Source organism: Lonchura striata, chromosome 4 (assembly GCF_046129695.1).
Source record: "Lonchura striata isolate bLonStr1 chromosome 4, bLonStr1.mat, whole genome shotgun sequence".
NCBI lineage: Eukaryota > Metazoa > Chordata > Aves > Passeriformes > Estrildidae > Lonchura > Lonchura striata.
Genome location: NC_134606.1, coordinates 8,862,802 through 8,887,122, shown reverse-complemented (window position 1 = coordinate 8,887,122; position 24,321 = coordinate 8,862,802). Strand labels below are relative to the sequence as shown.

General features: G+C 38.6%; 1 protein-coding gene across 4 annotated transcripts in view; it reads left to right on the top strand.

Moving 5' to 3' along the window:
- ZFYVE28 (zinc finger FYVE-type containing 28) overlaps nucleotides 1-24,321 on the top strand; it is a 146,698-nt gene that overhangs the window by 119,882 nt on the left and 2,495 nt on the right. For 2 of the 4 annotated variants that reach the window (XM_021550715.3, XM_021550713.2), the window contains 4 exons: nucleotides 10,185-10,336; nucleotides 10,898-11,014; nucleotides 12,529-12,633; nucleotides 23,505-23,608. In XM_021550715.3, coding sequence (XP_021406390.1) covers nucleotides 10,185-10,336; nucleotides 10,898-11,014; nucleotides 12,529-12,633; nucleotides 23,505-23,608 — 478 coding nt within the window. Of the gene's footprint in view, nucleotides 1-10,181; nucleotides 10,337-10,897; nucleotides 11,015-12,528; nucleotides 12,634-23,504; nucleotides 23,609-24,321 lie in introns of all 4 variants that reach the window. The other 2 variants (XM_021550714.3, XM_021550712.3) reach the window with 1 other exon arrangement.

Here is a 24,321-nt window from a genome sequence, read left to right as displayed (position 1 = left end):
ATCCCTGAGGATTCCCACTCGTGGCAGGCTGCCAGCCCAAGTACAGACCATTGAGCAGCACTTGAGTGTGAGCTCTGAGCCAATTTCTTGCCCATCTCTCAGACCAAACAAAATTCATGTGGGTGGACAGTTTCTTACAGAAGCAGGTTTTATACAGAGCTTTCTCCTCAGTAGAACTCAGTGCCTTGGAAAGGATTCAAGAAGGAAAAAGAACTTGGTTATTCTCCAGGACTGTGAATTATAGTAGGAGAATTAAGTTCTTTCATCTCATGGTCCAGAGCTTAAGCTATCAAAGCTACAGCACAAATTGCATGCCTGGAGGTTTTAACAGAGACCACAGCTACTCTGGGGACTTTGTTGATCATAACATGGAATACAACAAATAGATTAAAAATGTGTTTTAACTGTCTGATGAGTCTACCTGATCAACTCTGTCTCCAGTTCTTCTGTCTTGCACTTTTGCCTTTGTTAACGTGGTCAGGTTACATTGAAACTATGCAAAATTACAGATTTGTTCTGCATTAATGTTTGCTACTGTCATTTTTGGTCTGATCAGTGCATTACTGCAGATTTTCTGTCTCCTTTTTTTTTCTGTAGAGCTGCTCTTGATGGAGAGATTGCTCACAACCAGAAAAAGGCTGTTAGTAATGGCTTTACATGTACTGTACTGGAGTCCTGGAAATAAAGAGCTCGGTGAGCAGAGTTCTGGGAAGAGAAAGGGGTTTTATACCTTGAGCAAATCTGAGTCACTTCCACTCTAGATGCTATTCCTGCCTAATGATTTTGAGCAGCAAACTCTTTGTATATCTCTTAGGCAGTGAGAGTCTGTGCTGTTCTGCACTGCCCTGTCACTCAAGCAGTGTGAGGGCAGTATTAATGGAGTCATAAATAGGTTGCTGTGTAGAGTCTTTTTGTTCAGCTGCTAAATCCCTTGCCCCAACAACCAGCTGAGCAATACCAGCAAAACAAAAAGTCAGTGTTGATGAGGTCTGTCAGCTTTTGCTGCTGATTTTAGTCAGCGAGACATATGTGACTGAAGCAGATGTCTCTGGGTTTTCACCGCCAGGATTCTTCTTGATGTGTTTCATGCCTATCTTATTCTTCACCCTGAAAGACAAAAAAAAATTAAATCTCCAAACGGTGCAGTATTTTTGAAGTTATAGTGTTCCTTTCTAGGACATTCTACAGTGTATTTTATGTTTTATGCATGTCTTTGTCTTTAGTAACAAGTAACTGGATGCAGATTTTATTTTTTCCGAGGAATAACCCAGGCAGCTAATGTTAACGAGTGCTTGTTACAGTGGGAAGGTGAAAATTCAGTTGTTGGAAGTTTATGGTCTTTCCGTATTAAAATGATAAGCTTCATATTTTAGAGGTATTAAAATGTTCATTGTGGTGGAAGTAAATATAGAATATATTGCTCTCTGTGTAAATCAAGTAAAATAGGACAGTATTTTAGGCTGACTAGCATCAGTGGCAGAGGCAGTAAGACTGTTCTGGCAGAATTGGTAGGCACTCCAAATTTGCCATTTGGGGGCTGTATTCCAAGTGGCATATCAAACATACCATATGGCTGGAGACTGACACAAAGTGATCATAATGGGCTTGTGTTCTTGTTTCTACATAGCTCAGTTGCAATTTTCATTTTTAGTAATTTGGCCACAATTATAATCATTTTCATTTTAGTGATGTGTCAAAAATCTGTTGAATGTCACTTGGTGTTCCCTGTGATAGTAATAGAACAAAATTACTAGCTTTCAGAAATTAGGTTTTATTTTACAGATTAGTTTTTTTTTCCCTCAAAATGGCATGTTTGGGAGTTTTCAGATTATGTGTAATTAAAATCACTATAGTAACTGCAGTTTTTTGCAGAGTTTTTGTCCATGTCTAAAGATACATTATAAAACCACAATTAGATTGGAGGAAAAGAGAGGATTTCCTCATATCTACAGCTGTATTGAAGGTGAAAAATAAAGAGAAAGCAATCTTTTTCCTAATACTTTTATTAGCTTTTCTTGGCTTTGACTACCACACCTGGATATGGAATTCTCCTAGACCCTAGGATGCATTAAGGTTTCTGCTGCTCATTTTTGTATTATTTTTTGAGGGAACTGATGGAAGCAATATAAAAACATTGTGCTAACAAGTTTCCGTATCCCTGAGCTCCTTGTCCTGGGGAGTGGTTTTGAAGCTGCATCTCCATCTGCATTTCTGCCACACACAGGAGTTGCAAGTCAAGAGTGGATCTGCAGGAACTGGATTCTAAATAGATTAATTCACTTGTTGTGATGCTGTGCAGAACTTTGGCTTGCCTATGGCAGAGGACATTGCTAACAAGCTGTATAAAATTACTCTTTGCCCTGAAATTGTTCATATTGGGTATCCAAGTTCTACCTGTCCTTCATAAAATTCTGCATAAAGTGTAAAAGCTGGGACTGATAGATCTCTGTCCCTGTCTTGGATACCAGAGCTGGTTTTACAAACCATTTCATTCATAAGCCCTATACTATTTGTGATATTCACTTTCAGTTTTTCCAGTTCAATATATATTTTTAAAGTTTAAATATTTCTGTTCTCTAATCTCATTTTATTTATCCTTTTGCAGTGTGAGTGAATGATTGAAAGCTTTACATTCAAGTTTGATTACAAGAAAGTGGTGGAAAAAATGTCATGGTGGAATTGAAAAAAGTCATAGAAGAACCCAAATAATATTCTACCTTCTTGGTTTTTCTATTCTGTTTTTTCTTGAATTTTGCTATAACTTTATCCTGCAGTTTTATCCCTTTTTGGTTTAATTTAGGAAAAGCACTAAGTGTGGTACCTTGCAAATATCTGACATTAAATTTGATGGCTAGAAAGCACCAATGTTGATTACTAATGCTCTTTAGTTATTTTTTCATATGCACACTTATAGAAGTTTTATCTATAATGATCAAAAAAGCTGTTTAGGAGAGAGCACTGTTAAAGTTGATAAATTCTGCACTGGTAGTGTTGTTTATTTTAATTTACATTTGATATACTGTTTCTTTGCATTCATCTGAAAACCCAGTCCAGAGTGTTAGTGTTTCAGTAAGCCATAAGTTCTCCTAGGCTGAGTTTCTTACAGTGGATCTGTTTAGAAAGATTCTCCTTTTAACAGCTGTGGATTTTGCAAAGTCCAAGTGAGGATGCTCTGCAGTTTGAGGTCTGAAGAGCTGAGGAAAGTTTCAAGGTGTTCCTCCAGCAAAGTGGGGAGCTACAGAAGCTGCTGGGACCTGGAGCAGAAGTTCTTGCTGTTGATTTCAAATTCAATAGAATTCAATGCTCAGGACTTTTTCCAGACTGGAGATACCACCTAGGCCATAGGGATATCCTGTTAGCCAAATTCCTTATTTTACTGAGCCAACCTGAGATTGTCCTCTTGTACCTCTACAGGGGCAAGAGAAACTAAGGGCAGGCTTCTGCAAGTCTTGTAGAGTAGGAAAAGTAATTGCCCCTGCTGAGGAATTTAGAAGGTTGACAGCAGATGGAGTTTCTAGCACATGTCCTGTGAATGGAGCTGGGCATTGTTCATACATGTGGTAAACTGGTCAAGTCCAGTTCTTTTGGTGATTTCTAGCTAGAGAAATTTTCATGCAGTTACATGATTTGTTTCTCAAGACAAAGTTCGGAAGCCTTGGTGTGCTCTAAGGGTGGCTGAGTTGATTGGTGGGTTTTCTGTACCCTCTTGACCTGTTTATCATAAAAGAGAGAGGAAATAGCTTAGGGGTTATATTTGTTTATATTTTTAAACCCTCTTGACTCAAAAAAATATTAGGGTTTAAAAGACATAATGAAGTCCTTAATAAAGTCCTGCATTAAAGCTTTTTTTAGTTTCCTTTAAATGTGGCTTCTGGGGTGATTCCTTAAAGCATAGTCCTTAGCTAAAAAACTATATGCTATTACCTAGATCATAGCTATAATATTCTGGCTTGGGTTTAAGTGATTCTAAAATTGAGTGTGTAGCCATCCACTTCACTTAAAAGAATTGTAAGAAGCCATGATTCTCAGTTTCTTTTCCAACCGTATCAAAACCAGCACATGTTAGAAATCAGCAGGCTTTAGCCTACTGTTTATTGTGTTTCTTGTGAGAGTATCCAAAAAGAAACACTAGAGGTACTGCAAAAAGCAGCATAGGAAGTAGGTTGGGGTTGTTTTTTTTTATTATTATTACTGATACGGGAGTTACGTACCTCTTACCAAAACCCCTGTGATTTTCCTCTTGTCATTTCTCATTAATGCAACCTTTGTATTCACTGAGCTATTGTGTTTGAACCTTTACGTGGCCTTTGGAGTTGCTGTTTGTTCTTTTTAGCAAACTGGAACCCAGAGTTGACTACAGCCTTCTGAAGTAGAAGAGTAAGAGTGATAGCTTGGCTGACAGGTTAGTGCTGAGATTTCCAGTTGCAGCCTACACAGATATCAGTGGGGGCAACCTACCAACTTGCTGAAGTTGTTTTAGAAATTGTATGCAATCAGTAACATAGATTTGCCTGCAAACATTTTGGTTTGGGTTTTTACATTTACCGTAAGGATGAAAAAATTACAATGGGAGAGAATCTTAAATATTGTAGATTTGATAAAAAGTGTATATTATTGATATTGTACACAGAGCATAAGGTGGCCATTATGCTAAACTCTGGATGAGCAAAAAATGAAAGTTGGGGAGTCATGACAATGTGTTTTGAGAAATATTGTAGGAACCAGAATATTCTAAATCTATCTCTGTATATGGGGAAATTCACATATATGAGACACCTACACATGTATATGTCTTTAGTTATTCAATACATGTGAATAACTAAAGACATTTACATGAGAGATTTACATCACAATTACATGAGAGATTTGTTAAGGCTGACTAGTGCAAATGAGTTTATATCATTTAAGTCCAAAGAATTGCATTGCTTTATAATTTGTGGACAGTATCTCATCAATTTTTAAATTAACGTTAATTTATATTTAAGAATTGGGCTACTGACCCTTTGTAAAAACTTCCAACAAGGTTGGTAAGTGTCATGTCCTTCTGTGTAGAACATTAGGAATGTGTGAAATCACAGAAAACTTTCTGCCAAGTTGTCACATTTCACTGCTGTCAAGGGTCTCACCTGCTACTGTACATTACCAGACTTTCCTCAAGAGCACCTTGGTCTTAAAATGCATCTCTGGGTGAACCTCTGCATCAGAATGGTGCCATGTAATGGACTGAATTCTTGCATGGATTTTGAATTCACTGTGAAGTGGATTTACCAGCTACATTCCCACTACAGCAGAAAGGTGTTACCTGTTTTGTTGCAGAGAGTTACATTCTACTTCTGCCCATGCTTGTGTAGTTTGCTGGAGATTCCCAGAGAAAGTGAATGGGAATCTCTGATGTCACAGGTATTTGGATAACATAAATGGTAGGGTTAGTCACTGAATTATGTATTAACACTTTCCTAGTAAACATTTGTTACAGAGTTTTATTCTTAGACGTAGTTGGGATGAGTTTGTGTGGCTGAAACTTGAGCCTTGTCTGTTTACAGGCACCACTGACAATCTTCTGAGATATTTTCCCAAAAATAAGTTGTCATTCAAGACCTTGCCTGAAATGAGAGACTTAAAGGGTTGTCTTAATTTCCTTTTAAATTTGGTGACATAATTGCATCACACATTTATGTTGGAACTGGATAATTTTCAAGCTTTCTTCCAATCCTAACCATTCTCTGATTCTGTGATATAGAGTACAGTGGATCTGTTGGGCCTTCTCCTTTGCAAGGAGTGACACACTATTACTTCTGATTGAAGATTTTAAAAGATAAAGAAAAAAACCAAACCATGTATTTTTAAAAGTCTTTTGTGATGAATTTGAAAACATGAAAGTTCAATTGAGTTTTTGGTATTCATTGTATTTTAAACATAGAGCTTTTAAATTCTTTTTGTCTGTCACTGCTGCATATTTAATGCATTTTTAAGATACTCTGGGTGTTGGTTTGTGAATAATGAGAAATTCTTTCAGAGAATCTTATACATTCTGCATTCATGCAGAGCAGATTTCAGGTTTAAAGAACCAAACATTTCCAGACAAATTTGAAAGGAGACATCTGTGAATGGACACAGATTTCTACAACTATTGCTATGTTTTGAGCACAAATGTAAAATATTTAAATTTGGACCAATGTTGGAATTGGTTGACTTTGATTGTTTGGTTTTAGACTTTGCTGCTTTCACTTGTTTTGGATGACCAAGAAACCCAGCCCAAAGCCTACAGTATCACAGATGGTTATCTAAAATGTCTGTCCACTTCTGAAAACATCTGTCATAACCTTCTTGTTCCACAGTCCTGTTTTCCATTGTGTATGAGTACTGCTACTTAAACTGGCTCAGAAGTGTCCTTTGAAACACAAAAGCTATTGAGCAGATTGCATCTTGGTGAAAGATTTTATTATGCACAGTTACATAATTGGCTTTTGTCTGGTTGTACATATTTGGCTAAATTTCACAGTAAAGCCTTGAGCTCAGGCAACCATTCTAGAGATACACCTTGAAAGTGTTGGAAGAGTCTTACGACTCTTCTCACGTAAGAAATAAAGTGTAATTTTAAAATGGGTGGCTGCAGCCAAGTTAAGTAAAAAGCAAATTCATTTTATCTGCCACAGGGTATCAGTTCCTTTATAAGGTATAAGCAGATTTACTGTTTGGAATCAACATTTGACATAGCATCTTACTTCTTTATATTCACCTTCATGTGTTAGCTTTGCAATGCTTTTACAGTCTGAAAAATTAATGCATGATAAGCATTGTGTATATGATAAATGTTTCAGAGGAGGAGTCCCATGTGTATTTTGGTGTTACCTCTTTGTAACTTAATTCATTGGGTTATTCAGGGTTCCTTTCAAACAAATACTTGAGAAAATGAGGACTTGTCTCCAGCAGTAGTATGGCTGTTTGTATTGTGCAATGAGACATGATTCTGTAGATCCTGGCTGTGAAACATTCTAGATCCAAGTGTAATCTGATATTAATGAAATGCTTCCTAAACATCTGGTATTGGCTGAAAATGTTGATCCAAATGATCCATGCTAGATAAGCCAAGTAGGAAAGATATTCTTTATAGGAAAAACAAAAAGTAAGCTTCACATAGATCACATTTCATTTTTGTTTTCTATAATATCAGTTTATAAAATCATGAGAATCTGTTTGCATGGATGCAGTCACTGCTATTAATACTCTAATATTAAAAAAAAAAAGTTCTCTCCTGCTGTTTATCTGAAACAATTGTGATGTTTCTGTTTTTACAGTATTTCTTACTGTCTCTACAATATTGTATTTTTGGCTACATTCTCTAACAGTTAGTGTACTTTAAAGAAAAGATCTGATGCTTGTTGGATGTTCTTTGAGAGTAATTTTTGTCTTAGTTGGACTTGGTTGTGTTGGTAAAGGCAGAGTAATTGTTTCTGACTGTAGCAATTCTTAGGTCCAGTTTTAAATTTTTCTGGAGTATTCATTTTCTTTGCTTTGTAGTAGCACAAGCAGTCCTAAGTACAAAATAACCTTTTTTCTGAACCTCCTGTATGTGGGTACTGCAGTTTACATGGGAGTGTGCATATGGAAAGTATGTCATAAATGTGAGTGTGCAGACATGCTGACCTTCCATCCCACAGTGCTGAAGCAATTCACATGTGCTCTCTGCTGGGGATTTTGAGGAGAGAAGAGTCCCAGCCAGTCTTGTGGTGACATGACCAGTCCTAATGACACACCACAAAATCTAACAGAATAGTCTGCAACAGAAGTAGGTCAAACCACATTCCTAAATGAAGTAGGTAAAACTGCATTCCTCCCAGCTGGAGGAGGCTCAGAAAGGCAAACATTATTATTAAAGTTGGTCAGGATTGTGGAATGAGCCTTTCTTCCTTTCTGCAAAACTGCAAAGGACCAAGTAGCTTATATTCTTGAAAAGCATCCTTCACAGCTCTCTGCCCACTTAACACCTTTCTTTGAAATATTTCTTTAGCTGTAATTTGGAGGGAAAAGTCATCCTTGATTCAGTGGCCCTGTTTTTCCCTGCACTAAATTTGTGTATTGGGAATTTTGAAGAGACCCTTGTATTGGGGTTATATAATTACACAGACTGCATCTGGTTTTGTCAGGCTGTCCATGCTTGCCTTGGTGAGCAATTTATGGTTCATATGTGTGTATCACTAAGAAAGACCTTATGTAAAAAAAAAAAAAAGTAGAGCCTGTTGGGCCATGTTGCAGGCAGAATCCTTTATCTGTGTGTGAGAGGGTTTGTGTGAACAGGCATCCTCTGACTGCACACCCTTGTGAGTCAGGAATCACTTCCTGGCTCTTGCTGCCTTTCAGCTTATTCTTTTGTAAGCCACATTTGTACATGACCTTTTCCTTGTCTTGAACACAGGCCTTTCCATGCTGACAGGCTTGCTCTTATAATATCTACTATATCCCCTACGGAAAGGCAAAGGAAAATTGAAAGAGAATTCTCACTTCATTCTCAGAGTCTTTGATAAGCTCAGTCAGTCGTGGTGCTGCTGGAACTGTAAACATAGAAATAACAGCTCCTTACAAGAATTTCCTTTTGTTAGCAATAGATAACATGAATAAAATGAGTTTCCTGCAAGCCTAGTCTTTACTATGTTTGAAAGAATGAAGGACCAGTTAAGATACTCATGCTACATCTTCCATTGATATTTCTATCAAAAACTAATCTCCAGTACTTATTTATTTTCAGTCTGTTTTTCCTAGGGCTTTTAAGAGTGGGTGGCATAATTATTTCTCATATTTCAAAGGATTACCTGTGGAGCCTACAAGTAGAATTTGAAAACTATATCCCATAAAATCTTGTTATAAATAATAATGTTACCTATGTGTCTTTTCCCAAAATAACTATTCATGCATACAGCCATAAGGAGAGGATCTGCAAGATGGTGAATGTTTCTGCACCTGATAAAAGCAGATTGAACTCAAAATGTGTTAAAAATTAGAAATTACATTTTTGTTGTACATGCTACTTACACATGCAGTTAGTAACTTGTTTAACACAGTAGTTGTCTGTAAAGTAAAGAGTGTTGAAGTTTTGGACAGCAAAAGTATGATTTTAAGTAAAATAATCTAGTTTTTTGTAATAATTGGAAGTATTATTTTTTTTTTCCAATATGTGTGGAAGAATGGTTTTGTGTTCCCTCTGCCTTGAATGTAGTGGAGTAAGAAGGCTCCTGTCTCCTTTGGTCGGCTCAGAGAATCCTTAGGACTTCAGTGTAGTTCCATCCTGTGCTCTAGTCCCATTTAAGGGTTTTTAGGGGCAAAGTGCTGCTTTTCCCCTAAATATTTACTGTTTTAAATGTGTTGATTTACTAATATTTAAGGTAATTCCTGATATTTGAAGATTCTCTCCAAGGCTTCCCTGCTCAGGTTGTTTCAAGCTTTTTCTCTGCAAGAGAAAAGTTACAGGGGTGGTGGTGGTGAAAGTGTGGGAATGTCTGGCATCTGGTTTTTAACAAAAAATTTAATGTTTGAGTAGACATTTGGTGGCACATCTAATTCTCTTTAGAGTTGATGAGCCATTCTTCACAATAGTTTGACATTTCAGCTATTTCTAATGTAACATTTATAAGAGAATTAACCTACCTCTACTGTGTAAATCATATTTTATTGCTGTTCTTTCCTTTTTTTTTTTTTGGTGAAGTTATATTTCGATTCTGTTCTTGCTATATTAAGGTAACATAATTCAGAATTTCTTTTTTCTTTTTTTTTTTCCAGATAGTTTCCATGTTCATAAATTTCTAAGTTGACTTCAGAACTGACCTTCACATTTTTAGGTTGATATTCCCCTTCAGGATTTTTGGTGGAGTTATGGTCTCAGGACTGAGCTTTCAGAAGTTAATGTGAAAAATGGCACAGCACTTTGTAACAGCTAAGGAAAAATGCAGTAAAATACAGACAAGTGATTTTCTGCTTCAAGTTTTTTTGCAGCTGTCACAGAGTGAAAATCAAACGTGATGGTGATTGGTTGTGTGCTGATTAACTTCAACAAGAATTTACAGCAATTAGTTCTGGTACTATAGAGTCTTGCCTGAGTCATAAATCCTTTAGGATTTGCTGAACATCCTGAACAACTGAGTGAAGATTTACATTACTTTCCTTTACATTATTTTTTTCTCTGACAGCAGTTTAATGACAAGTTCTTGTTCATCTGATGACATTGATCAGGAAGAAATCCAGCTGGCTTTGCAGGCTGCCAAAATTGCCACACGAGAGAAGATCAGATCTAGATTTCATGGCAGTAATGATCTTATTCACCGCCTTTTTGTCTGTATCTCAGGTATGAGAATCACTGAATTATTAAGCTATTTTTTTTTGGTTATTTTTTTGGGGTTTTGCACATCAAATTGTGGTAGAAAGGACTAGAGATGAAGTTTCAGGAAAGCTCTGGTTTTGGGGCTAAGTTGCAGTCTGGTTTAGAAGGGCCTATTCCCTGTTTGGAACTTTCAGAATCAGAGATACTGACATCTTAGTCCTGTAGGGTTGAAGAATTTAGACTTGTATCAGGTTTGATTTTTTTCCCTGGTGATGCCCTGTTGTGTTCAAGGAAGAAATTTTGACTTAGCAGTTCTGTTTTCATGCAAAATTATTCTCTCAGTATTTCCTGACGAAGGATATGGAATATATGTATTGGCTTGCAGGTAGCATAGAAACCAGAATGTAACTTGGCCATTAAGGAGAATTAGTTTGATCAGATGTTCAATTTTTATTCCTAACGTGAGCAAGTGATCCCCTAAAAGTAAGTGAGGGCATTACTGGTGCTAACAGACAGATTTAAATGCTTTTTTAAAGGATGGTGTAATGGTCTAGAATTGATTTATCCATTTTCTGAAACTCTAAGGTGTTGCTGACCAGCTGCAGACAAACTATGCTAGTGATCTGAGAAGTATCTTAAAGACCTTGTTTGAAGTCATGGCAACCAAACCTGAAACAGAAGACAAGGAAAAGCAGAAGAAAGGTAAAAGATCTAAACTTTTGTTTTCTATAATGAATTTCTGCTAATAGAAGAATTCCTGGTGGGAATCCTTAAACTATTTGACACAAATCCCCTTAACATATTATCTTTTTGACAGGATTCACTGCACAGTGATTTCACCTCAGTTTAAAAGGAGTCATGGAAACAGACTGTAAACAGGATGAAGTAACTGTATAGAACACAGGAGGTTGTCTTAAGGCAAATACTAAAGAGTTAAACTCTTTAGAGTTCATCTGCTGTTTCCATATTCGTATATTTGACAGCAGCACAGTGTTTATAGGCCATATAGTTTATAGCCCATGATTTATGCAGGGTTTAGACTTTGTAGATTCTTTCCCCCCTGATTTGTTTCACACTGGGTACATTTTAAGTTACCAAAGAACAGACTATAAGATGGGAATGCTCAGCAAGATGCTGAACTCTGTCCTGTCTTGAAGAAATTGTAGAATTTGGCTTCAAGATAGAAAAATACCACATTTCACTTCTAGATAATTAAAGTAATGGAACCAGAACTAGATCATGAACCAACAAAAGATATTTTTTTCCTCTGTGACCATTTTTATTATTTCTTTTCTAAGTGGCAAGTCTGCTAACTTATTTAAGACTAACAGTATAATCCCAGCAAGGCTGCAATTACCTTTGTCCTTTGTAATCATTAGAACTACCAGCATCTGAAAGTGACCAGAGCTCTCTTCTTTTTCCTACTTCCTTTCCTCCAGATTGAAAACTTTTTATTTCTCCCAGTTTCATTTAAAATCATTGAGCTTTTTATGTGAAACAGTTAAAAAGTTGGATCAAGTCAGCAGAAAAAACCTACATTCCAGTACCAATTCTGCACATGCATTACAGTCTTCTGTTACTTTTTGTTGACACTTCCACAACAGTTTTATGGTGGCAGCCTGTCATGATGGGAAAATAGACTGATTTTTCTTTATTGTTAAAAAAATAAGTAAATGGGGTTAGACAGAATTGCTAGAAAAAGAACACAAGAGCTCCTGAACTTCCAAATAAGAGTAATAAAAAACTGGAGCAGTAAAGAACTATCACTGGGAAATGTATATTAATCAATACTACTTGGATGGATGTAATTTCTAATGGATGAACTCTAGCATTAAGAAAGATGGTATTGACAAAAGTAAGCATAAACAAAATGAGTGAAAAAAGGGGAGTTTTGGGGTGAAGTTTCTCTTTGATGTGTGTGATTCACCTTGGGAATCTTTCATTGTTTGTATTAAAGGATCCAAGTTAAGAATTGGGAAATAAAATGTAGATGCAGCTAAACTAGCAGAAGTAAGAAGACTACATGTCTTGTAATAACAGCATCTTTCATTTCTGTTGTCATCCCAAAGAATAGGAGACTTGTAAATCACTGTGTCAGGGCAGAGAAAAAGCAAGAAGTCCAAGAAGGTGCTACTATGGTCTAATCCTAGAAGTTCTAACAAGTTCTTTTAAGTGAAAATTGGAAAAATATGAGTGTTTTTTGAATTATTTTACAGTTAATCATGGTTTAAGGAATGCAGCATTGGAAGACTGTGCTTTATGTCAAGAAAGTATATCATCCTCAGAACTTGCAGCAAAAGCCAGAGATGGGGATTTTGAAGGTATTTTCTTTTTTTATAGAACTAAAATGAGACAATGATGTATAAAAAAGTGATCATTAAAATGAAAAGTCTTTTAATGTTTGGCAGTGGAAAGTGAGTAAAAAATGTTGTGATGCTGTTTTTGAGACAAAGCCAGAAGGTAAACCAAACATATTTCTTTCGGGTTTTTTCTAACAGCCTTGTGAAACTCTTATCCACAAATTGTCATATTCAGTATGAATTTCTCTGTATCAGTGCAGAAAGGATTTGTACAGTAAAGGCTTTAATACAGTGCATGATGTTACATCTGATGAGTTTCTGAGGGCTATGTGAGATACAAAACCCTAAGCCCTTCTCAGCCAAATCTTGAGAGGATTTTTGTATCATTTGCTGCATGTGGATATGTTGTATGTTGCTTTATCCCAAGGTAGAAGTACCTTTCATATTTTCTTTACTTTGGTCTTTGATCAAGATATTTTGGCTAATATTTTCACATTCTTCATCATATTATTTCAAAGAAAATCATAGTTTTAAATAAGTCTGTTGAGGTTCAAATCTCGCTGAGTACATGGTAAGAATGAAAAATGCATGCAAGTCTCAAAGTTTTGGTTGAGGTTCAAGTATTCTGAAAGCTCACGAGTTGTTTCTCTTTTATTAATTTGAGCTTCTTTAGAGTTAGTTATGGGCTGAAGTCCTATTATGGCAAACTCAGTATAAAAAATGGATTAAAAGATATCAGAGCACTTGCAGTCAAAGAATAAGAAAAGAGATATATGAGATGGAGCAAACAAGAAAGCAATCAGCTTTGATCTTCAAGGCTAAGTGGTGGTTTCAGCACACCAGGAGCCCAATTACCAGTGCCATAACATGTCTGTGGTCAAGTGAGAAGTACAAGACAACCATCTGCTATGAAACTGTCTCAGCTTCCCAGAAACTCAAGTGTGCAGGAATATCCTTGTGCTTTAAAACTTTGATGTATTGTTATATATTTGTCCATGTATACTACTGTCCTTCCAGTGATAGGTTTGGAATGCAAGATGACAGAGCTGGGTGATAAAGCAGTGTGTGCCTCTGCTTGTATGTGGAGGGTGGTGACCAAGAGAAAAGAAATACTGGTTCATGTCATTTGTAATAAAGATCAGAAATCACTGAGGGAAAAAATGAACTCTTAAAGATTAGATTTTAGAGCAATACTACATATTTATAACTTGTTTTGTGGTTATATAAAACCCATGGTTTGCTTGCTTACCCTTCTTCTGAAGCTTCAGGCTAAAGGATCTAATCTATTTAAAACAGCAGGGCTAATTCATGTATAATGCACTGTAGAAATATTATCTCTTCTGGAGGAAGATGATTTGGAGGCAGATAAAGAACTATTCAGTAGTCATTTTAATTGATTTTCTATTGTGCTGTAATTCAGAATGTCACAGAAGGTGCAGGAAGGAACAAATCTTTAAGCAAAATCCTTACCATGTATAGGCTATATTGCAAAAGAGTGCAAGATTATTCCTTCTCTACCATTTCAATTCATTGTCTCTTGTTTTGGATCAATGCTGATGCTGTTGGTGGTGGATTTGACTTGCAGAACTTAAAAGCCAGTTATTCTGAACTGCAGGATGCTACATAACTCTCTCACTGTGAATGTACATTTTGTCACAGCCAAGTCTTTTTTTCTTCCCTGGCATGTTGCTCAGCTTTTAAAGTTCTTCAACCTTTCATGGCAGCTGCTATTGGCATGCGGAATGTTTCATGTTTGGAGAAGTGAGTTGGGATGTTCTTTACTGAAGAGGACCATGGGTACTTAGGTGATGTTATGGCCAACACAGTCAAGTGGAATCTTTGGAGATACAAAAGGCCCTGCAGCACCCAGGCAGCATGAATCAGCTATGTCCCTGCCCTAAGTGAATGGTAAAACCAGATATGTAGTATTTATAGCAAATGCAGGTAACTTCAACAAAAACAACCCCCTGCCTGCACTTTTTTCCCAGAATGGCAGGTGTTTTATGTGTGCCTGCATGGCAGAAAGCAGATTTTTGTGGGATAAGCAAGTCCCTTTTGAATAAGTAGACGTGGATGCCAGGATGAGCTTGGCTGCCTTGGCCCGATGTTGTCCCATGCTAACATATCCTCTCAACAAACCAATTAGCAGGTGCTCCTGCAGGTGCTCTGCTTTTGGTGCTCACACAGGCTCACTGGGAGGCTTGGCCATGTCTGCACCAGTCTCCTTGCAGGCTTTCTCTTTCCCTTGGCTTATGTGTAAGTGGTTATGCTGTAAATATCTACTCATACAAACCAGTGCAGCTCTTCTGTGTGAACTGAAGAGTGTAGTCTGCTGTTACTTGGCTCCAAGCCTGTTGGGCAGGAATTTTATATATCCCAAAGAGACCAAGGATGCTGAGGAGTATAGAGATGAGCTCCACCTTCCAAAACACAGGAAATCACAGAAAGTCTACTAAAAAGGGCATCTGAAGTTGGGTCAATTTGCTGAATTTATGGGAACTTTAGAAACACCCCTCACCTCCAATACATGCTAAATCCCTGTCCCTTCAGGTCACAATTTGTCATTGCTGGCAACACTGTACAGACGTTTTTCTGTTGAGGCATGCAGGGACTGCTGATGGGATACATGGTTTTGCCATCCCTCAGGCATCCAGGATGAGGCATAAAGTTCTACCAGGATTTTAACCGCAGCAGCCATGTGCCTTTTCCCCCTTACAACACCTCCCCATGTATCTTGTTTTTGCTGGCCACTGTGGAAGGAACAGCCCCTGACTTTGGGTGATGTTTGGGTGCAGGTGGAAGATGTCTGGTGGATAATGCAACTTTTGCTGCTTGAACATTGTTCCCTGTTTCTTGCAGCAAGCCTGGTGGGTTTGTCCTTCAGGCCAAATCTGGGCCATGGGCCATCAACAGGAGTACACCACAGTTATCACTGTAAATAGATTCAATGCAAAGACTGAGAGCATTGCATCAAAGAGAGCATTAATTAATTCCTTTTCTGTACGTCAATTCTATACCTCAGGTCACTCAATTATTCCTACTGAAAATGAAAACAATTTAAAGCAAAGAAGTATATCATAGCTCTTCCTTCTGCCATTGTGGCAGAGTATGTATCAAATTGAGAAGGTCCAGCCAGCTACCTGCCAGGAAAGCTCTTCCCTGTTATCAAATAAATCCCTCTAACCAAATGTAGCAAATGGTTTAGATTGTATTCAATCAATGGTAATAAAAAAAAAAAAAACAAAAACAAAAAAAAAAAAAACCCAAAAAACAAAAATGGAAACCAAGCCCAGCAACCTGAACAAATAAAGGGCCTTAAGATTGTACTGAAGGTTTTAGCCTTTACTCACATTATGAAGATGAACCACTTGTTTTTGTCAGATTTCTCATTCTTATTGTATATAAAACCCACCAGCTGCTCTGGGTCATAAAACAAATATGAATGTTTATTATGAGCCAACTGACATTGGCAAGGGTTTAAGAGTTAAATCCTATGACCTTCTGAAGGTTGAAATACAATAAACTACGGATCAGTTGGAATTCCAAAACAAAAGCATGAGCCTGTGGTCTGTTAATCTTTGTTGTCCTAATGCTCTAAGATTATTGCCAAGGAAGTATATATATTTATACTTCATAGAGTATTAAAAATTATATATAGTTATAGGGAGAGAGTGTAAAACAATTTTATTTTCCTATGGTAGAATATTAATTTATGCAATATTCAATAAGTAATTTTTAAACATAGTCAAATTTCTTTTCCTAGTTGTATGATGGAAGTGATGGCCAGTGAGATGTAAAGTTCTGTGTATAAACTCAAAACAAATTGCAGTGGCAGGCTACAATGGGACAGAAATGTTGGGCTTTTGGCTGCCAGTGCTGCTTGCTCTGAACTGCAGTAACAGCAGACAGGGCCTGTGTGCTGGGAACTTCCATGGGACTGCCCTTCTCCCTGTGCCCTGGTGAGCTACAAACCAGCACAGGAAGAACCTTATTGGGAAGTTCCTGAGTTCTCAGTCAGCTTCCACCCAAGATGTCATCCAAGACTGGACAAACCACTCTTGGATGAGAGCTGCTGAGAGTGGGCAGCATGGGTCACACACAACGTAAAGGAAACCTCTGCATTTGAAAATGTAAGAAAATGCCTCTTATTTAATGCAGTGTAAATTCATCCCTGATCTGTACAGAGCTGTGTCATTCTTAATATCCAGTACAGCTGTAGAAAGACCAAACACTGGGGAAGTAGAAGTTTGGTGTCTTTCTGCCATTTATGTATCTGCATCATATTTCTAGAAGAAAACACAAAACTTGCTTTGTATTTGCTAGCAGATTGCCATGTATGTACATAGGTGTGCACACACATAGAGTAACTTCTTAACTTTGACTTCAAAATTATTGCCTTTTTATGTTTTCATTTATCAGTTTGTTAATGGGATAAAGCATAAATGTGGCCCTGCTCACCATATTTGGGAGCATTACCTTTATCCGTGTGAGCTTGATGATTTTAATACTAAAGTTTGGCAAATCTGAGTTTTACCATACATGTATTTTGGCGTAGTTTATTACTCAGGAAGGCTGATCTGTTACAACTGAGGGATATGCGAGTATTTTAAAGTATCCATTTAATGAAGTTAAAGGCAGGCTAAGAAAGTGAGTTACACATCTTGTCCTAGAATAAGCATAAGATACCCAGAAATCTGAAGATTTTTCTCAAGGACACCATCAAGCATAATGAAGCTCGGGTGCTCCATGAAAATATTTGCTGTAGTATCTCAGCTGTCTCTGCAGCCATACCTGCATTTTCACTCCTTATCCCTCTAGCATCTGTACAGAACTGCCTTGCTTGCTACCACCTACTTAAAACTGCAGACATAATGGATTTGCTGGGGCTGCCAGTACAAATACCTGTTTGTGCCAAGTAGAGTTAGCATCTGTTTGCTTCACAGCACACACTATTTCTCTTCATCCCTTCCCATCCCACCCGCTCCTGTTTAGTCACAGACCCTGACTTCTCTCTAACTAGCAGTACAAGCACAACTCAGAAGTTCCCAGTCCCAGGCTCAGGCTCTTGTTCTTGGTGCATTTAGAAGTCACTGGGTCAGAAAAACCCACCCATGTTCCTGTGTGTGCAGAATCTAATTACCATGGCTCTAGAGATAGCTGTCAGCCCCAGCTGAATGCTTCAGTTTTTCTTTTGTCCTCTGTGTGCCTGTGGTTACTCTGTTATTTATGATGACCAGCAACACCTTGTAAATCAAAGAAGTTAAACTGTTGAACACTTCAGTGGCCAAACATGTTCTGGCCACATAACTTCTCATTTTTTGCTTTTTCAGCAGCTCTCCTTAACACTGTGTGAGAGAGGAATCAAATTCCCATATGGAGGCAATGTTTTATAATCAACTGAACATATTTGATCATGCATGTAGAATTACAGGATTCTTACAGGTTTTAGGTTGTAGTGCAATAATTCAGTCTGACTTAAATTTTAAGAACTTGCTCAAAGCCTTTTCCCTCCTCAAAGACTACCCCTCTTTGTTGGCACTATGTGGAGCTTGTTGAGACTTTGGTGCAGTACTAAATACTGTAAAGAACAGGCTTATTCAACTCTGTAACATCATAACTGGGATTTTAATTAGGTTTTGTCTAATAAATGCATATTTTGAGTGTTCTGGTATGTGTTATGTAGATCTACATTATCAACTTTTTTATATTAAAAAGATTGGTAAGAGAATATTCCTATTTCCTACTTCTTCCGTCAATGGTTAGATGGAAGATCCAAGTCTCTGCTCCATCTGATTTAAAGTAAAGATTTGGATCATATCTCAATGAAAACCAATGTTTTCTATGAGAGTTGCTCCATTTTATGAACATAATTAATTTGCCCAAAGAACGAGTTGCTGATCATATACCTGGACAGAATGGACACAGGATGGCATCATTCAAGGTGATGCTCAAGCAGAGGCTTGAGCCCAAGTTTGCAAAGCTCTGTGTCTTGGTGAAAGCTTTCTAGATTTGCACAGAAATTTCATCCTAAGAAAGCTATTTGACCAGAGCTGAAGCTAAGAAGTCTGTACCTCTTTTCTCCCTTAGCCCCAAAATTTTGATCAAATTATATTAAGGATAAAAATTTATTTTTTGAAAAATGTCAAGCTGGCTGTAATCAGCACTGAATCTTCTGAGCAAGGACAAAAATTACTTTGGTACAATTGCCTGTTAGAAATCTTACATCAAAGTCAGAGATTGCCCGGAATGACATGTAGAAAATCAGGTGTGATGAGGGACAAAAAAGGCTCATTTTACTGTGGCAGTTGAAGTGAGGGATAAAGTCAAGTCACCTTAGTTTTCAACTTTCTGTGCTTAAAACTGTGAGAATTTACAATCCTGCTTTGATCAGAAGAGCTCCATCAAGCCCATCTGACCCTTTTTTCAGCTGTCAGGGCAGTGGTGTGCTGGCTGCAGTGGTGTCAGCTCCACAGGCTGCTGGAGGAGCAGCCCTCTGCAGGTCACTTTGGTGGAAGTGTAATCAGGGTAATTTTGCATGATGTGCTCTGAAATCTAACACACATGAGGAACTTCCAGTTGGAGTTCTGCATTAGGAATAATTGATAAAAACAAAAGATGCAGGAAGGGGTCTTTTCTCTGAATTGTCTGGCTGTAACAAAAACACCAGCACAAGCTTAGGGTTTAGCAGCTGCTCTTCAGCAGGGAGTTGTGGTGTGCATGCTTCTGATTTGTCTGTGGTGGGTGTTTTTTTGTTTGTTTGTTTTTTGTTTGTTTGGGGTTTTTTGTCCATTATTATGGTTTTCTTAAAGCTCCAGCATCTTGAATTTATCTGACTTTTTAACTTTAGGAGCAGAAAATGTTTTTAGCTAATGAGGTAATATGGGCATGTAAAGGTGAATGCTAAAAGCTACAGAATAAATAAAAATACTGTAAAATTTCATGATTTATGAGAAATTGTCATGAAAGATGTTTGAATAGTTAAGAGCCTTTTCCAGTCTTAACACCATTTATCTTTTGCTTTTTCCTTACTCTAAACTTCTTTCTTATTCATTTAAATACTTGTTTCTCTTCATTTCCCTGCCTTTTTTTCTGTGCATGCTCTTAATGTTTTCTTCTAAAATTTATATCTGTAGTCTGTCTCATTAATCCCTTCCTTCCCTTCCTCCTCCTCTTTGATGTTTGTGCTGTGGACTTCATCCATTTCCCAGCAGACTTCTCCAAGCTCTCATTGCATGATAAAGCACTGGGCCAATTAGCCCAGGAACAAGGTTTTCCCTCCCTTCCTTGTCCAAATCCCCGAAGCACAGGCAGATAATGCTTTGGAGACTGGATGTTGCTATTTGCTGCAGCATGCAGAGCTAATGGAGCAGCATAGCCTGGAGAAGGACTGTAACAGAAAAAGCCTTGGGAGCAGTGCTCTGCCCTGCTTCCAGCACATCTTCAGGCTCCTGCTCGGGGTTTAACACACTCTGCTCCTCCCATGGAGCTTTATCCCCTCATGAGAGAGCTCTTCAGAGAGTATTTCAATAGCCTGGCCTATAAAAACCCCAGTGACTCAGACATTGATGTGTGTAAGTCAGAGGCCACTGCCAAGGTTAAGCCAGATGAGGCTGGGGAAGGGAACCAAGGGTGGGATCCACGGGGGCTTCTATGGGCTCAGAGAGACCCAATCATCAGGAGGACTTCATCCTTCCTGCCATGCTGAGCACTCCAGCTCCACTCCCACTGCATTTTATTTCTAAGGGCACAGTCTCACAGCTCTGTGTTTGTAGGCAGTGTAAGGCCTTTTTCAGTCAGCTGGAAGGAAAGGCATTGGGGTAGTGGCCCAAAGTTCCCTATTTCAAATGTTACTTCAGTGCTGCACCACTTTGATTTTGTGCAAGACATCCCTCTCCTGATTTCTCCCCACACACTGACTGTAGCTGGGTGATGAGGATTAAAGCAATTACATTTGTACAGCATTTTGAATGTTAAAAGCTCTTACATAACCAAGTGTTACTATTTGGGGGTGTGCTGCAGTGCAGCAGATCTTGGTGTGAGCAGTTGGGATGTTGGGAGGGCACGAAACCCCTGAGGCAGCGGGACTGGCTGTGCAGCCCTGCTGGTGAGTCACTGTCTGGGGAAACAGCCCCTTAGCCACCCTAGTGACACTCACATTTAGTGAATCAGCTGACATGACACCAGTGTGGAGGCAGAGAGAGTCCCTCTGCTGTGAGAGAGTGTTCTGTGGAGAGGCTTGTACTGTTTCTGTGCATTGCCAATAAGTTGTGAAGTATTTTTTATGAAAATGAAGTTACAAAAACAAAGTTTTCAGATTAATTAATCTGTCAGTCAAGTGATTCTGTAACTGTGAATTATGGATTATATGATTATTATTAGTTTAAGGTCATTATTTATCAAAATTTGCTGGGTCTTTTTTGCTTTTTGGTTGGTTTTGTTTTTGTTTTTTGGGGGTTAGGTTTTTTGGGGTTTTTTTTGGTCATTATTCTTTCTTTGTAGCATGGAGGCAAATCTATGCAAGATCAACTAAAAAATAACTTCTTAAGCATTGCACTTCAAGGGCAACAACAGAAAAATATAGAGGGAGGAGGAGAAAAAAATAACACTGTCTTTCACCCACAAAAGACAAAGCAAACCATAAAAGCCCCTCAAAGAAACCCAAACTAAAAACTAAGCAGCTGATAAGAAAGCTGCTTTCTGTTGCTGCATTCCAGAGTCCTTGGGTGGGCTTGTGTGTGACCTGCCTGTGATCTGAGGGAAGGAGTGATGATGGCTCTGGCTGCTGCAAAGTGGCACATCACATTGGGATGCTGCAGGGGGTACAGAAAGCACCTGTGCTTTGTGGCTTTTCTGTGAATATTAAAATCAGTAACTATCTGAACTTGGTAGCCCACGCTGCAATGCAGTTTTTAAAGCATCAGTATCAAACGGAGCATCTTACCAAGCCTGCTTTCACCAGATCTGCAGAGGGAGACCTGGTGGCACAGAGCTTGAATAACTTCCTAAATTTTGCTGTCTTCAAAATGAGTGAGAATTAGTGGATAGTTAAATCCCTGAAAACATAATCTATAGAGACAAGTCTTAAACAGGGACATTGTTGTTGGTTCATATTTTTGCTCTTTGTTTTGGATGCATGTGATAACCCAAGGGGCCTCCTGGATGGAGAACATGGGGATTCTCCAGGCTTGCCATGGTTTCAGATCAGAGAAAGTGACAAAGTTTTCAAAATCTACATCATAAACTGATATTAGGAGTAAGTTTCACTGGGAAAGATTCCCATAGTATCTATGGAGATTGCAGAAAAAGAAAAGAAGTGGAAAGAAAAATCTCTTGGCTCCACTGTTACTAATGCTTGACTTGAGCTAGCAGTCCTGTATCTCCCTGCTGCTGAAGGAAACACTGCCTTTGAACCAGGAATCTGTAGCCTTGTGTCCCCACAGAACATTTTCTGGTGAACTCTTCTATGTGCAATCGCCTTTTTTTTCCACCACATCAGTCATTTCTCTGCACATCAACTTCTGGGTTTGGTTACTGGCCCTGCAGGTGTAGCCTTTATCAGACTGATGTGCTCATTAAGTTAAGGATAGCTTCCTTAAGCTAATTCAACCTCTAGAATAGTTTAGAGAAGCCTGTAAAAGCTGAGTTAAAGTCTAAGTTCTCTTTTTTTTTATTATTAATCTGCTTTTTGAACAATTTCTTACGTTGAATGCTATGTCCTTTGTACTTTTAATTTGACAAATGTTGCAATGTGACAAACACATGAAAACTGGTCATAGTTATGTTGGAACAAAACAGTGGATTTTTCATTTAATTATCTTTCTGCTTGTAGCTATACCCCTCTTAACCTTTTCATTAACTGCACCATATATTTTGTTGCTTGATAGTATGCTCCCTGAGGCATGGATCTTGCTTGTCAGGTTTATAAATCAGCAATTGCATGGTTTGCAAACTGTAAATAACACTCAGAAAAAAGCTGCACACAGGGAACTTTGATAAATACACCCAGCAGTTCATGTTCACCCTGTCCATGGATTCCTTCTGGACAGAACTTCCTTTGCGCTCATTAGATTTTTACCAACTTAATTAAGCAGTAAGCTTCATCATTTCTACACTTGTAACTCCAGACTCTTTGAGGTCATGTCAGCCTGTCGTGAGCAGAAACAGCTCTATAGAAGGGAGCCCGATACCCTCTGCCTTGCCAAAACCAAATAATTTCCCTGCTTGTCTTTTATGGGAGGTTGGAGAGCTCACAGGAGACATAAACAACTGAAACATGCTGTTCGTGATAATGGGCAAGTTCTTTTTCTGCTAAGCCAAGTGCACTTGATTTTGTGGTTTTGCTGTAGTTACTGTTGACTTCCAGTAAGAGTCCTAATAATTTAACAGATGGTAATCAGGCTTCAGGTTTATTACCTGTACAGTTGCTTGCCTAATTGCAGAAAAGCAGTTGGCCTTTCTGGAGGGAAGGCTGAAGAGGCTGGGAACGATCGTAGCTCTAAGCTTGTTTTGATGGTGGATGGCACTGATAAAAACACTTGTAATCCACCTCTGCTTTAATAATCTCTTGTCTTCTTACTTTATTTTGCTTATCTCCTTTTCCCTGCCACTTGCATTTTATTAAGATAGATTCTGAGTCCAAAGCTGTTATGGGCCATTTTAATGCCTGATCTGCTGTGCCCAGAGGTGGGTGCCTGGCAGAGAAGAGGAGAGTTGAGCCCTCCTGGGCATCTTGAACTCACTCAACTACTGTTTGCAAAGCACCTGGAGAAATGCAGATGAAAGCAGCTGCTGTTATATTTTATTCTCCCTACTTCCTTGTGGATCTGGTAATCACATGTTTGGTTTTACTCCCTTTTGATTTGTGTTCCCTTTTGTTGCTGTGTTTCTGACAGATCCTCCTGACTGGGTTCCAGATGAAGCTTGCAGCTACTGCACCGCATGCAAGGCTCCTTTCACAGTCATTCGCAGGAAGCACCACTGTCGGAGCTGTGGCAAGGTAAGGACTCGGTCAGACCTGTGAGAACTCCCACCAAAGACAGCAGCAAATTCCTGTGCACCACAGAAACCTGGCTGCACTGCAAAATGTGCACCAGGGTTCTCAGTTCACAGGTGCTTCTGTGTGCCTGGGCTGCCAGCTCTCAGCTTATGTTTGCAAAGGGTTGGGGAGGGGTTTGACTTCTATACAGCAATAAGCTGTATAAAGCTAAAGGCAGGATTCCCTGTTGGGATCTTAGAACACTCCCCATTCTAAAAGAGTCACTCTGGACTACTGCTATAAGCTCTAATGAGCCAGGGCAACCTGCATTGCCAGGGGTGATGCACACACAGCTCAGCTGCAGGGACAGGGTGTCCCTTTGCTTTCTTTCCAAACCTTTGGAGGATCACTCTGGTGTGTAGGGCTTCTGCTTTGCAAGTCTGTGGGGGTGGAAGAGGGAGCGAGGGAGAAAAAAGCAGTCATACCACAGGAAGGCAGAAATCTGCAATCCCATTTCACTTGCTGGCTGGTGTACAATTTAAAAAGGAAGAAGCTGCTTTCTTTAACCATGTAGTGGACTTGCAGGAGTATGAAATTTGGAGATATTCACAAATATTCCTCTAGTCTTTCTTTAAAACCAAGGGAGAGATGCTTCTTTGCACCTGTGATGGAGCTACAATGAGGGAGAACAGGCCAGCCTTGGCTACTGTCAGTGCTGGGCACCCTCACGAGAG